The 15,968-nt window shown below is 40.7% G+C and overlaps 1 protein-coding gene across 1 annotated transcript; it reads right to left on the reverse strand.

Moving 5' to 3' along the window:
* Window positions 1-312: 312 nt before the first annotated feature.
* On the reverse strand, window positions 313-15,604 carry TMEM38B (transmembrane protein 38B). The gene is made up of 6 exons (XM_075527441.1): window positions 15,260-15,604; window positions 8,838-8,994; window positions 5,602-5,786; window positions 4,660-4,747; window positions 2,487-2,604; window positions 313-884 (listed from the first exon to the last, which is right to left on the reverse strand). The coding sequence occupies exons 1-6, from the start codon at window positions 15,363-15,365 to the stop codon at window positions 675-677; spliced, it is 864 nt and encodes a 287-aa protein (XP_075383556.1). The 5' UTR covers window positions 15,366-15,604; the 3' UTR covers window positions 313-674.
* Window positions 15,605-15,968: the final 364 nt, after the last annotated feature.

Below are 15,968 nucleotides of genomic sequence, written 5' to 3' on the forward strand. Positions count from 1 at the left end.
ATTTTTATAAGTGCCAGATAATTCACTCTTCATTTTAAAAAATAGAAAAATATGAAAAATATTTACTTAAGTAAATGAAGATTACTTAAGTAAATGAAGACAATCTAGACTAGTGCAATGTGAATTACAACAGTAATTCAGTTATTTTTCTAGTTAAAGGCATTAGTTTGGTACATTTTCATGTTTTTACAGTGCAATGTGATTAAGCCTTACTCAGATGATGACTTTCTTATTTGGGACATGCTGCTGTAAACACTTGCCAGTGCAAATCCATGCTATCCAAATGAAACATTGAGCGGGGGGTGGGTGTGGGTGTGTGTGTGTGTGTGTGTGTGTGTGTGAAACAAGTGATATATCAGAAAAAATAACAAAGCTGATTGTCACATTTTGAAACTATCTTTTTAGCATGAAAGCATTTAAAGTTATCATAAATACAAAATTTAGTAAACTTGTAACCACTATAAAAATTTGTAGTTTTTAACTTACAAATCCAACATGTGCATTTTGACATCTGAACAGTAGCTTACAAAACACATTCTGAAGGTGAACAACAACACAGTAGTATACAGCCCTGTTCTCTCCTCACATGCAGTTCTTTAAACAAATTTCTCAGCCAGCCTAATCTGAAATACAAGCATCTTCAAAGGTTATGACCATCAAGGATTTTAAGCCACTTATTCTGTTTTCTTTGCCTGTCTTTTCTTAACACCATCACGGTGCTGTTCAGAAGAAGACCGGTCACAGACTGAAGAGCCATTGGAAGATGCAGCACCTTCACCCTTCACTTTGGATGGTGTCTTTTGCAAACCAAAGAACATGTGGCCTATTGCAGCCTCAAAGGGAGCAAATGGAGAAGTTGCAGATCTTGTCAACATCATTGTTACCTATGAAGAATAAGGATCAAGTTACAATAAAAGTTTTAATGACTTCACATCAATTGAAAACAAGTTCAAAGCTGAATGGATGTATGGCATTTCTAACTTTCTACATGAGCACAAGGCCATGCCAAGAACAGAGTATGTTCATTTTAGCTTGAATTGATCAAAGAATGCTTTTCTTTCTGACCTACACTCTTCACTCAGCTATACACAAACAATGTGCACAAAAAACTTTCTATGTAAGTTTACGAAAATCATCCTGAGAGTAAACCACATTTAATGTCATACAACTAAGGTGAAGAGCAACTTTAATGTGTAAGTTTTGTACCTTGTTCAAACTGAAGAACTGTAAACAGAGTGGCTACTTCCATTTTAATTGAAAGAATGCAGTGTGTAACCACCTAAATATATATGCACAGCCAGACTTCAGTTAGAATTCCAGACAGCCATACTCATTCCATGAAGTTGAGAGATTTAGGTGGAAATTCCTTAGGATACATAACTTGGAATCAGGATAGAAAGACCTGTTTTGTAGATCCAACTACTGGACAAGTTTATATTGCAACAGCTTCTACAGTTTTCAGAGACATGAAAAGTTTCTAAAACAAGACACTACTACAGGACTATGCCAGATCCACAACTGTTGCTTTGTTAGTTAAGTGGATGCTCAAGTTCCTGATTGTCAGTATGACCATCACTTTAAGAACTTATTCACTTCAGTGCAGCCTGACAGCCAGCTTCTGAAGACAGCTGTAATTTCTCACTTCCAGAACAACATTCCTTTACTTCTCCACTCCCAGCATCCCCAGTTCAACAATGCCTTTATTGGTTTAGGTGGAGAATCATGAGCATCAGCTGCAAGTCTTGGCTCCCTAAAGCAACTTCTCTAGAATTCAACTTGTCAGCTACTTCACAGAAAGGGGACTTGAAACCACCACTTAGTCTCTAGTCTGTTAAACAGCAGCTCTGAAGCTCTTAAAATCGCCAGACTTCTCCTAACACGGAGACTACACTTTCTTATTAGCTAATAATCCTGAAGACAGGCATCATCCTGGAAATGAGTAAGACTGGAGGGATTAAAGGATTCAATAGAGGAGTAGTATCTATTTTATTATAAAAGTAGTTACAGCTACTTCAAAGTAGTTTTGATACACTTTCTCTTCCCACCTAAACACTTACATTGTGAACACTTTAAGCTAGATGAGAACCTAGTTGGCTTGTTTTGCAAACCCACAGATGACTGCACAGGTACAAGGAAGGCATTAAGCAGCTAGCAAAAGGCTAGAACAGGAGAGTTTCTTTCTACAAGCAGAAGCTTCGTTTGAGATTATGGACATACAAGCCTGGCGTATCAACTGTTGGGTGCCAAAATTCCTGATTTCCCCTCCCCCCTCCGCCACACATTGAACAGAGTCAGTAACAGAATAGGTCTTCTGTTCTACTCATGTATAGAAGACTAAACACAGGTTAAAGACTTCAGTAGGAGCTGGCCTTCCCATCCAGAAGCACACATTCTAACCTGTGGTAGAATGTTTGAGGGCATATTTTTTGCTCTGAAATAATATATTTTCTGTTATTCAGTTATCTGCAACACTTTCACATTCTTACCTTGGAGACGACAAGAAAGACAGTGTATAAAAACACGAGGTTGTGTCTTGCTATTGGCAAGTACTGGCAGTGTTGCAAGGTGAAAAGAACTGCTCCTATCAAAGTTACCTTCACAGGGCTGGAAATCAAATAAACAATGTTAATTTCTCTTCTCTTCTCTACTCTACAGTGAAAGCTGCCATGGTCTAGAAAGCAATAAAAGTTCTTAGTGTGCAAAAGAATTATTTCTGAATAGAACTAATGAAAACTTGCAGTAACAGTGACAAGGTCCAAAACCTAGCTATAACTAAACTTAAGACTTTCACTTTATATACTATTACTATGCTTTCTCTCCATAATATGGACAAGCGTCAAGTTCAGCACTACTTTACACACCCAGCAAACTCATATTTGACAAATCTTCCTCAAATCAATGCCTCTATTCAGACTCTATACGTTAGCTTGCTCCCCTTCTTCCTCTCCCAATGTATCTTACTGAAGGGTTAAATCACAAAGCTTGCACTACTCAGACTAGACTTAAAAATAGGTTCCTCTCCTGTACTCCAGGTGTTAGTTACTCCAAGGAGTTGCTTAGGATGTTGAAGAACAACATAGTCCAAGTCTCAGTCCGCTGTGACACTCCAGCAGTTCTAGGGTTGTAGTCAGCTTATACTTGACTTGAGCCAGGCCTATGTTACCAGGTTTTGCCAACATAGCTGTGTTGACTTGAGACATGCAAAGATTTGTATCTTCTAGCTATCTTCATTGTTGTTGTAAATCCCTTACTAGGTATGCAGTCAGAAAATAAAAGAACTTTGGTCAGTTATCTAAAGTTGTCTGAAGAGAGAGCGCTAGTACACTGGCAGAAAAATTCTGTGCATTTCTTAATCTACATGTGACATGTACAGGTGACATTGCTGTTACCACAGAGCATCTAGTGTAGACACATTCTTCACTGTCTTTTCAGTAACTCAGAGATTTACTGCATCAACTTCCTGCTCAGGAAGTCCAAAAAACAACTCTGTGTATACCAGCATCTCATCTGTTTGCAGAATGTTTTATCCGTTTAACTTTGTAACTTACTTCTATTTAATATTCTTAAGCTTTATATATTAAACCAAAATTTTTAAAATCCTTTTTGAGTTACTTTGAGCCACATCCACCATGGAGAAGGACAATATATGCAAGCGCTGCCACAGTCAGTAAGCATTGATCTGTAAGTACAATGTTATTTGGGTTTACAGTGCTATTATTGACAGTGACCTCTTCCTTCTGGAATTTTGCTTTCAAGACTGCCACTTAGGCACTGGCAGAGGGAGAGAAATTCTAAATACCTGGAATTTCAGAAAAAGCCAACAACTAACATAAACCATCAAAAGTTGAAATATTGCCAAAGGAAAGGCTCCAAATTTCTCTTCTGTTATTCTGTTGCTAAGAGTGGCTGCAGAAAACCAAGATTGCTTAAAAAAAAAAAAAATTCTAAAGACCTGACAGTAACATGGGAAAGATCAAACAAATTTTAGGAAATTACCACAGTGAGCTTATCCTGACTTACAATAATAGCTCGTGGCTTTCTAGCCTGTCTCAATTCTCATTTCACTGTACGGACTAAACTGGGAGCCATGTAATATTCCCATTCTTTGCTTCTGCAAGAGAGAAGTAACATTTCCTATCTTGCAGTACATTTTTGCTATACTGAATAACCAATTTGCACTTTCTCAAATAATTGATATCTATGGAGGAAAACAGTACTGGCAGAGAAAGTAAGAGTGACAACGCTTAAAGGAAGCCATCTTAGTGATGCTCAGAATATGCACCAAAAATGCAGACTTCACTTGTATACTTCTGGTACTACTGTCCTTTCATTTTGGATAGAAGACCATGTCCCTGTAAGACAAATTGAGACAATACTGCTTTCCAGCAACTTCCCACTGAATCAGTACTGCTTTCTGCCAAATAATTTTTGTTGACTTGTCTTCTCATTTGGTATTCTTGTGCTGTGAACCTAAAATGATTAAAACATCTGCTAAAATTACCAAAGATCATCTACCAATCTTTCACAAGATACACACCAAAACATTGAATACAGACCCCTACTGCCTTTTTTTTTAATCTGAACCAGTAAAAGTAAGTGTCAACACAAGGAGTTAGCAAAACAACAGTTAACATGTTGCAGTCTTTTTTAAAAACTTACTAGGACATCTTCAGCAGTTCATTGGTTTCAGGTTTCCACACTCCTCTCACCAGCTGCTCAAAATTGGAAATTAGGCCACCACCAGCTCCTGAAATTGCAGAGATTTATGATAAGCCTCCACTGACTGCTACCACTACGGTGCAACCTATTATTGCTCCCAGCAAAACTTGTTACACCAGGTGCCAAATGTGGCACCCAAAGCTCAGAGTTAAAGAGACTAATCCAAACTTTTATACGTGCATGACTTGAGCAACTGACATGAAGCCTCATGAAGCTGACATGAAGCTACTTAGCAAGAACCTCAGGTTTACCTTTATGTGATAGGATCTGAACTGATGCACTCATCACTACAAACAAATGCCTGAATTGCCAAAGTAAATCTCCAGAGAGGCTTATATCATTCCATTCTTCATGTCATCATGTAAGTACAGAGAGCACCTCTATAAACTACAAGAGCCCTCTGTGAGAAAAGTGGGTATGTATTTTTACATTAAAAGAATACAAGACATAAGGAGGTGTTAGACAATCTGGCCAATGAGACTGATCTGTCAGTTACAACCCGGAAAGCTAAGAAAACAAGTTTTCTTCAGCCTCATGCAAGGAAAACAGCTCTGAGGAAATACACTGTTGGAAAGTTCAGTAATAGCACTGAAGCTACACGAGAGATCTATTCTTTATTGCCATCAACTGTCCATCCTACAAGTCCTCACAAGACCTTCTGAAGGGATAAGATGAACTTCCCTCAAAGTCATTCAATGTCACCCTTAATCCAGGCAGAAAAACTGCTGCACAGGCTTTTCCCTTGAGGGGAAAACAGACTGTATTTGGACTATCATATCCAGCACAGCAACGAATGGTACTACAGTTATGCTGAAGGGCTAGCCATTTAAATACCACTCCAAAACATCACAATTCATCAGACCAAGACATTATGCATGTTACCTCTGGCCCAGCCCACAGCTACCATGACAAGCCAGGCATCTTTGAAGTGACTGTCTGCATGTGCAACGCCAGCTGTTATCTTCCAAGTCCTAGTCACTTCTTTCATTCCTGCAACCAGAAGCCGAAGGGGCAGAAAGGCAAAGCACCGGTAGAATATGTCTTGTGGGCAGTAAAACACAAGATACCTGAATATCATGAGAAAACCCATTAGAAGCATTCAAAAGTTTTTGGTAAGGAATTCACTTTCTAATAACCTTTAAAGATATTTTTGGAATATGACTAGCAATGCATGATATACTACTGATAACTCACTGTCTTGTGTGGCAGACATATTGGAGCAAATGTGAAAGGCTTTTGAGCATGCTTGAGCTCTTGCACCAAAATCATCAAACATTATTTGAAATTGTTCTTACTGCCTCATTGTCCCAAAGAAGAATCCATTAAAGTACATGAGAAACAGCTTTAAATTTTGCCAACTGTTCTATAGCTTACACATCATGTTTTTATAATTCAAATTATTAAATTAGTGTCTGACTGACTGTGTGGTTTCGTTTTTTGTGGGTTATTTTTTGTTTGGTTGGGGGTTTTTTTTGGGGGCGGGGGGTTTATAGGATTACAACAGGGTGCTAAATTACATGATGACACCATGCTTTCGTACTAGGTACATGGAACTATTTAACTTCAGCAAGACTGCCTCCACTAGTTAGTGTCATGCCAGATGAAATGCACAGCTATTTTCAAACACATTTCACATCTTTGTAACCACCAATTCTAGCTTTTCCAGCTTGCTAGTTACAAGCATGTTTCTTTTTTCAAAGCATTGAAAGCACAGTACTCAAAATTTAATAATATCTTTATCAACTTGCTTTTAAAACAAAGTAAAGTTAAAGATGGCTAACAATGAAATCCTAAGCTGACAGTAAATTTTAAAAGATTAGCTTATGTGGTGTTTTACTGTATCTCTTCAATCATAAACAAAATTCAGTTCTTACAGAGACATTAAAGGTCTCAAAAAAGATAATCAAGTATCTAGATTATTTCAGCACAGGAATAAGAGAGTAACAATTAAGTAAAAGCAGAGAAAGCCTTTAAAAGATGGGAAGGGTACTTTTTCATTTTCTAAAAAAAACATACGTGCCTGTTGGTTTAGGCTTCTGCACTCAATCCTGTCTACCAAGAATTTCAAAGGCTTTATCCTCCTGTTTACTCAGGCTGCAATGCAGAGATGCACCTCTCATATCTAGTTTACTTCATTAGAACTACAAGCAGACACCACAAATAGGAAGAGTCATGCTTCATGGTTAGAGATTAGATATCAGGACAGTACTTGGGGCTTGGGGGATTTTTTTGGAAAAAAATGTTTATCCTTTACAGCAGAATGCCAGGAAGCTTCCTCCTCAGAAAGGCAAAGTTTAGCTGCAGTCCTTTCCTAGTTATATGTTTTCTTTTTCTGCAATGGATATAGTACCTTGCCACTGCAAATTTCTAAAGCTTTGTCTCTTCAAGACCTCCCAGAGCGGAGCCTGCAATAGCCTATTTCTCACATACAAGTTATTGGAATTTACATTAATAGCTAACTACTGCTCTAGTGTTCAGTTTTAGCTTTACTTTTGGACTACTTATATTCTTCTTTTTTCTCCTATTGTAAAGTCAATTGCCTTTGTATGCAACCAAGCTTCAGTCGATATGAAGTCAAAGATGTACAGAGAGCATGTATTTTAATGGCTACTGCAAATAGCCATTTAAGCCACGTATGCAACAGACAACACTAACCAGAATTAATTTACAATTGCAGAATGTGAGTTTAGGACCCTGAAGCACAGGTAACTGGATTGAACCTAGCACTGCAGTCCACCACGGCCTTTTTGCCTGTAATTTCTGCTAGCAACACTTGCTAACAGTAGATGTCGCTGTCCTACAGACTATTTAGGAGCATTTCTCAAGAGCGGCACAACCCCTCTTATGTACGGCTTGGGGAATTGCGTTTCACATGATTTGGGAAGGAGAACTGAAGTAATTGTACTCACGAAGAGAGAACTTTGTAAAACTAGAAGCTTAAAATGTTTCATAACATTCATAGCTCCTCATTAAAACCCCATTTTATTTGTGCACAGCAAATGACATTTGACCACGTTAAGTTCAACAGAAGTCACGTTCTGTTTATGTGTACGCCTAACTCGTGTCATTTGTTAAAACAAGCAGTCATGTTGCCCGCATCAGACTAATATGAACCATAAGCAGATTCTAAAAGCTTTGTTAATACTGCACTATGTATTGCACATTATTCATTTCACCGATTTGCCTAAATGAAATCTGTCATCTTCCATTGCAACATAAAGACCAAAAGACTCATACATAGATATACACAGACAGATAGAAACACTTCCATTTTAATGAATTTGCAATTATAAAACCTAAGGGGCTACAAGGAACAGATACTAAAGGATTTCAAGCAGATAACACTCTTCTAAGATAGGAATTGAGATTTTTAAATTCAAAAACCCACTGCTGCTCACAAATTTTGTTAAGTTTGAGGGTTTCTCCAAAGATCACTTTCTGGAACAAATGAACTCCACTGGAAGGCCACATTTATATGAAAACAACTCCAGTGCTTTTTTTGAATTCCGAAACAGGCCAAATAGCTGCCTCGTTCACATACCTGACTTCCCATTCAGCTCTCTGCTGTCTTCCACTACAATGCCCATCCATTTGGGAAAGGGCAAAATACAGAAAAAAAATTATGTCAGGAAGGAGAAACCAGAGGAGAGGGAAGAAGATCTGTGTCTTAGATCCCCAATTACAGAAAAGTTCAAAATGTTTACATCAGCCAGGTTCTGGCCTTCAAGAGCTACTGCTGAAAACCAGACTGCATTTATGACTTACCTATATACAGAAAAGCAGTAAGTGAAGTCCACTTTATTCCAAAATAATGTTTTCAGCTGTTTGACCAGGAATACTATAAAAATCTATGGCAAGTCTAGTCTAGTGACTGAGCATTCCGTTATACAACAGCCCATAAGAGTTGGTCTCTTACGAGCATTTTATTCCTACAGAACAGGATCGTAACAGCTATTTTGCTGCAGTGACTTTCTGGATGAAGAGGCAGCATCCAAGTCCATAACATTTTTAAGTTAAGCTTCTGATTTACATTGAAGCTTGATGGCATAATATCAGTTTACAAAGTATAGCTTCCTCAGAACCAATACTATGCATCTAACTCAACTGTGGCTCCTTACCAGACTGAAGATGCTAGTAGAATATTTGTGCCCTTTGCCAGAAATGCTACTGGAGGTTCTGCAAGCATCAATGAAGACAAAACTGAACCACCAAAGCAATAAAGCATAGCACTAAACCAGCAGGCAACTGGACTTCGGACTGACACTTCCACAGCTCCTGAAACAAAGGGAAAAGATGCATAAATAGAAATAAACATTTGAGAATCACATCATGTTTTAAAAGTCAGTATTTTTCAAATCATGCAGTCCAACATTGTTCCTTTAGGTAATGAAAAATCCTGCAGAAATCTATAGGCTTTCACAGGAAAAGTCTTCAGAAACACAAACTTCAGAGTACACTGACTTAAGCATAGTTATTTAAATAAAAGTGAAAGACTAACATTGTGTTCTCTGAACATCTTTTGTGGGTTGGTTTATTATAACTATTTGGCTACCAAGAAGAAAAAGCTTTCAGAGCATGGCTGAGAGGTCTCATTGTTAATAATCTTGGACAGATATACAGTTGCTTTCAAATTTGTATTAAAAATGCACAAGTGCCTTTGCTGACCTAGACAGGATTGGTATTGGTAACTTTTGGGAGGTTATTCTACAAATTCCATTTCTGCTTTTCAGTGTTCGTGAATTCAACGCCACTGTTTTCCTTTTTCCTCATAAGGCCCTGCTAACTGTGTTTGCTGACCAAAATGAAAGCAGTATCCAAAACAATTACTAAATAGTTTCACCTGCAATCCTGAACAGAGAAAAAAGGTTACCTGGAGACATAATAATAAATGTAAGTTCCCCTTGTTATTAAAAGGTTCACAGTTTGGTTTATTTTGTTACCTTTAAAATGAATTATCCCTTTTAAATTGCAATTGAACTATGCCAAAAGAGTATTCAATATCAAAAGGTTACGCTGGAGGTATTGGGAAGCCTTAACCAGTTTCAGGGGGAAACAACACTTTATCAAAGCCAGAAATATCCTCAAGTAGTTGTTTCGACTATTTCCTTCCACTTCAAAAGTCCAATATTGCCAAAGCTTCCCCTTTACACAGGTGCAGAGCTCTGTTTGCCTGAACTAGTTTCATTTTCCATAGTCCAAAGGCTGAAGTTCACAAAAGCAGAGATGAAACCTAGTGTCTGCCCCAAAATGAAATTTGACCTATGTTCCCAGTTTGGAGGAGAAGCTTTTGTTTTTTCAGGCATTTCTGTAGGAAAAAAAGTTTCGTACCCAAGATAAGAAGCTCAACTGTATCAAATTGAATACAGCACTCTCAATACAATTCACTTCATACAAGATTGTTCCAGTTTTAGTGCTGGCACAGCTATCACGTATTCCAGCACTATCTAAATTCCTATGTAACAGCCAATTTACAAAACTGAGCACTCCTAAGTATTACAGAATATCTGAATATAAAATAACATCTCATTTTTTTAAACTATTGTGTAATTTATTTTCCATACTGCAGTACCTGGTGCTCCAAGTTGGTTATGCTCAGCTTTGTATTACCACTTCTCCAAAGTAGCTACCAATTATATTTGTGTGCATAAAATTAACAGGAGAAAATTCTAAAGCCTGCTAACATTACTTAACAGCAAAAGTAAAAATATAAAGTGGGTCATTACATCCAGATCCCATATAACTGAATGTGGACCTATTTTCACCAACATATTTGAAAAGGGTAAGACACTTGCAGGATATCAATGGTTTGTGCTTACTACATTGAGGTTTCCTCAATTAAAAAAAAAAAAAAATCTAAAAATGCTGACAGCCATTGCATTCAGAAAAAAGCACAAAATTATATTAAGCAGACACTCACTGGTCCAAAAGAACTACAGTAGCTTCCTTCTCACATGTAATTATTCTCATTTGATGATACAGCCGCATTAGAAGTACTACTATATACCTACTTTAGCATGAAAGGACTGAATTCCTTTTCTCGCAACAACTAACATCCTACCCCCACATTTGGCAGTACTCTCTCTGCTGAGTAACTCCACTAAATGCTGCTGTGGCATTATAGCACAAAGTGACCATATAGAGAAGAAACATCCCAAACTTTACAGGACAATGAGAAAACCCAGCTAACAGAGGCAGCCAATGTAAATGACAAATCACTAGGGAATGTGTGCTGGGACTGGGGAGTACTGCTAATAGATCAGCTGTTGCATTATGCACAAGTTTTAACTCCTGGACAGGTGTAATACAGGATGTAATCTGCACAGTAATCTGGTCTTGGAGCAAGACCGGTAACCAGATCATGACGGGAGGTGCCATAACCAAGAACTGTCAACCTCCAGACCAGGTTTTTAAAAAAAAATAAAATAAAATCTTACACTTCAGACATCCATTGTCATGTGGATGTGCACCTCTTTCATTAGCATGAAGCTTTTCACCTTGCATCAGCAGAGAAGAAATCATCTTAAGATCTTACTGGCGGCCTTCATCAGAATATCGAACTACCTCCTCCCTCCCCACAAAATGCAGCATGACTCAGAGCTAGCTAACTGAAACTCAGCTGCTTCTTCACTTCACCAGGTGTTCAGTCAGATTACTATCATAACAAAAGGAAACCATTCCAGGTGCTGTGTCTTTGAATTTAACACACTGTATTTTATTTTTCACGCACATGGACATTGCCTGCAATTAACAAAACACAGCTAGTAACAACTAGTTTTAAGGTAAAAATGGAAGATTCCCATGTATCAGGTTTCAAAAGGTTTAAGTTGATTTCTTTTGTACATTTGACACCATTTCTAGTTCAACTTGCCTTCTCCTCCTACATACTTTGTGTAAATATTTTCATGATTTTTCACTTCCTATACTAAAGGCCAGATTAAAAAAAAAAAACTTTAAAAAAATAAAATTCAATTAAATGTTGGAGTTGTTTTAAAATTAGTTAGCTATCTGTTCTCTTTTTGAATGCATTCCCCTGCCTTTCAGCAATCACCGCTTCTCCACTCTTCCTTTCCCCCACAGCTAGCAGCAAGTGGTTTCCAGTTTTGAGGACACATCTAGGAATTACTATTATTATTACCAGATTTCCCTCTATGTACACACAACAAAGCTATTATGTGTAAAAGGACAATGACTGGAAACTCTGCTGGAGTTCAGGATTTTTCTGTTGGTCAACATTAGAATTTTCTTGGCTCAAACACCAGTATTTAACAATTTATACCTACTTTCTAACAAGGAATATACCCACCATAGAAGGCAATGAGGCAAAAAATGCTAATACTAATTTAAAGCTCATTTTAGTGTTGCTACCTAGATTATGGCTGGGATGTAACCTTTCAGCAAAGAAACTAAATTTTAAGTGGGTCACATATTTTTAAACAAGTGGTCGTTTATATTTGTCCTCTGGTGCATCCTGTAAAACTAATGAGGCATCATACAACCATGCAAAATACGATCTGCCAGAAGGCCACTAGTCCTGCAAATGGTATAGTTTAGAAAGTAAAGATAAGGTTTCAAAATGCAAGGACTATTGTTGAATACAGTTTTAAATGTTGTTTCTAGACAATAGTAATAAAAAACCCTTGCCAGCAAACTACTTCTGTCAGTAGGATAAGTTTAACCTTTAGTCTAGTAGGATTGCTTTAACCTTTCCAACATGTTCCAAATAGGCAATCAGGAATACATACCACATACACATCTAAAGAGCAAACCAGAAGGACTTGTAGAAGTTTTTGTAGCACCCCTATTCAACTATATATAATAACATCAATTGCGCTAAAGGATTTATAGAGTCAGATTTAATTTAGCAAAACTATGCCAAAAAAAATTAGTTCTCTTCAAATCACCAGAATCTTGTCATAGAAAACTTGCAAGAACAAAACCAGCACAGTCCTTCCAAATATGACACATCTCAACCCTCAAGACCTTTTGCTGTCCCTCTATCCCCAAAAAAGAAAACTGCCAGTTCTACAACTAACTGGAGTTACAAATGAGCAACTCCTACACAATCCCAAATGCACTAACCAAGAACTCTTAGTTTAAAACATGTGGGAAGCAACATGTTGGTTGTCACTGCTGTAGTTCACCAGCACTCACAAGTGAGCAAGAAAATCTAGCTAGAAGGACTGGAAAAGTCCCAGTTAGTGTGTGCCCATCCATGATACAAATACCCACACTGAATCTGATTTTCAGCAGTGTGGGGGGTTGGTATTTTAATGAGACAGTAATCTGGGATAAAACAAATGTGGTTCTGACTTGACCACATACTTCTTATATCCCCAGCAGCTTAAGGTTACTCAGTTATTCCCCTGGGAAATATAGCTAGTCTTTTAAGTTTCAAAAAAGAATATATAGTAATGCCTAGAGAATATTAATCAATGATTATATATCTATCCTGAGTATTTCATAATGACTGCTATTTCAGTTATGGTTTAATATTCAGTTCAAACTGCTTGCAAGTGAGCAACAGACCAGCATGCAGTCACCTGAATTACAATTACTAATTCAAAGCATTAGAGGATACTCAAAAGAGTTCTGAACTTCCCAGCTATTAAGCCGAGAAGAAAAAAAATTATCAGCACGGATCCGACCAGACTTCTGACAGCATGTCTACTGTCCAGAAGTGCTGTCTCACTAAAGCTATGCTGATGCTAGCGAAGCGGAGAGACTCCTCTCATCCTGGTCTTTAAGTGTGTCCATTCCAGAGGAAAGTTTAAAGGTAGTGCATGATATTGTCAAATACCTTTAGACAGAAAGTCCCTTTTTGAATGGAACAGTTATATTACACAATGCCACAAGTCAGCACCCAGAAACAATTTTAGCAGTAATAACAAAATTTGGTGAAGATGCTAGCATACATAAGCATTTTATATGAGTCTTCACAGTCTGCTAAGTGCACTTACTCAGCAGGAAGTAAAAATTCACCTTGACACATTTAGGAAGGGACTAAAGAACAAGCTCTCACTAAACAAACAGCGCAGAGCCTTAAAAATCTGAAACAAGAAGCTCCCAAATCTGCCCTATAATCCTGAAAGCCAGCTTAGTTTCCTACACAGTTATCAGCTGGGATGCGCAGTTACTGTATCTGTCCAAAGCCACACCACAAGTAGTTATTCTAAACATTAGAACAAGGCTAGTCTCTACATTTGTGGCAACTGAAAACTAGGCTTGGGGTTAACAACCATAGCGCAAAAGATTTTCTAGAAAAGAGCACGCAGAGATTGAAGTGTCACTACATGCACTCATACAAAATCCAGAATCCTGTTACTGGTAGTGAAAAGCTTTCCTAATTTAATTTTTCAATCTATGGGTACAACGTGAAGAGTCACTTGCACACAACCTGCCCATTAGATTCCCAACCTATGTTTCCTAGAAGACAGAACTGCCTTAACAGCTTCCTGCATATCCAGTGCGTGTGAAGGATATAACCCATGAGTTGAGCAGCTCTCCTCTCACCTCTCAGATGTAATACTTGACAGCAAGTCACTGGCCTGTGATCTGCATTCCTTCTCTGCATGCATAAACCTAACTTCAGCACGTTTATTCTTGGGACTTTTAAAATCTTAAACTGCAAAATGGTTTTCAACAAAACTCCTGGCTGATTTCACCCGTGCCTCTGGTTCTGAAAAAGCAAGAAAAGTTTGGCTGGGCGCTTCCTATGTGGTTTCTGCAGTCAATTAGACGTTATTTATTGACAGACGGACTAACGGAGACTGCAGACCGCATTATCCGCACGCTTACGGAGTAACAGAGAACATCCGGATTTTGATGCAAGAACAGGAGCCGGCAGGGGCAGAGCGGGGAGGGGCACGCCGCTGCCCGCCGAGCCCCCGCGGCAGCCGGCCGCAGCTCTGTGCCGCGCTCCGGCGTGAAGGCTGGAACTTTTGCGCACGGGGCTCTCGCTTCGGAGGCCGCGGGGAGCGCTGACAAGCTTCTAGCTACACCCAGCGAACACAAGCCACCTGAGACTTTGTGGGAGTACGCACAGGAACTGAGGCTTAGCCACCCGCCGTCATCAAAAACAAATCAAATCCAAAAGTAGCGAAAAAAAACCCCCAACACTCTCTAGCGTTTTCCAGGCTGGACGGACATTGAGGCAAAAGACCCTGGAGGTGCTCTAACACACACCCCGGGCGAGACACCTGCAGCTCCCGCAGAGACCCAGCGGCAAAGCCCAGGCAAACGCAGGTCACCTCGGACACCACCCGGCCCAGCCCCACTCCCGGCTCCCCTCAGGCACCCCCCGCCATCTTGCGCCGCGGCCACCCTTGCCCAGCCGGGGCTAGGGCGGCCGGCGACAGGGGGCTCTCCGGCCCCCACCTCTGGCCTGGCCCAGCCGGGGGAGGGGGGACACAGTACGGGGAGACACGGGGGAACACGGCGGGAGACACGGGGGAAGAACGGGGAAACATGGGGGGACGAGAGGGGAACACGGGACGGGGGGGGGAGGGGGCTCCGTCCCGCCTCGCCAACCGCCCCCGCTCACCCCGCTGCTCCTTCAGCGCCATGACGGAGGCCACATAGTGCGCCAGGTCGAAGAAGGGGAACATAGGCAGGCGCGAGAAGAGCAGCGGCACCTGCCACAACTCCATGGCCGGGCGGCAGCGGCACCGAGCACCGGAGAACGACCGCCCAGCGCGGCGGCGGCGGGCACCCCAGCGGAAGTTTGGCCCCTGCCGGCCGCCGTCAGCGGCGGGGCGGGGCGGGGCGGGGCGGCCGGCTCCGTTCAGGCAGCGGCGGGCCGGTAAAGGCGGTGGCGCGGCGGACTGTCTTCAGGCGGTGCCGGGGATGTGCAGCCGGTCTTCCTGGTGGCTGTAGCTCGCCAGGCTGGGTGTGCTTGTCCTTGTGCGCTGCCTGCCTCCGTTGGTCCGGCTGAGCCCGGCCAGGTCCTCCCCAGGTCCTGAGGGGTGTTCCCGCCAGTCTGCCTGCTCGGGGGCAGTTCGGGGTAGCCCCTGCAAAGGGTGGGGGGAGCTTGTGAAAGCATCGTCTTCAGCTCTTTCTCCAGACCGCCCTGGGCCGCAGCCGTGCCGTTCCCGCTGAGTAGGAGCAGGCTGTGCTTGCGGGCCCGCGGGAGGGAGGATCGCCGGCACCGGCTGCTACGAGGTGTTCCCCCTGAAGGCATGTACCTGCACCTTGTCCTGGCGGCCCTGAACGCGGCAGACAACGGATTCCCTTTGCCTTTGTAGTCGTATTTT

This window comes from Mycteria americana, chromosome Z, assembly GCF_035582795.1.
Source record: "Mycteria americana isolate JAX WOST 10 ecotype Jacksonville Zoo and Gardens chromosome Z, USCA_MyAme_1.0, whole genome shotgun sequence".
Lineage (NCBI taxonomy): Eukaryota > Metazoa > Chordata > Aves > Ciconiiformes > Ciconiidae > Mycteria > Mycteria americana.

Excerpts from the sequence above, each read along its gene's own strand:
- TMEM38B (XM_075527441.1), bottom strand. The coding sequence starts at position 15,365 with ATGGAGTTGTGGCAGGTGCCGCTGCTCTTCTCGCGCCTGCCTATGTTC. Across the intron at positions 8,995-15,259 it reads GGCGCTGAAGGAGCAGCGGG|GAGCTGTGGAAGTGTCAGTC; the intron begins GTGAGCGGGGGC and ends CCTTTGTTTCAG. Across the intron at positions 2,605-4,659 it reads GAACTGCTGAAGATGTCCTA|CCCTGTGAAGGTAACTTTGA; the intron begins GTAAGTTTTTAA and ends TTTGATTTCCAG.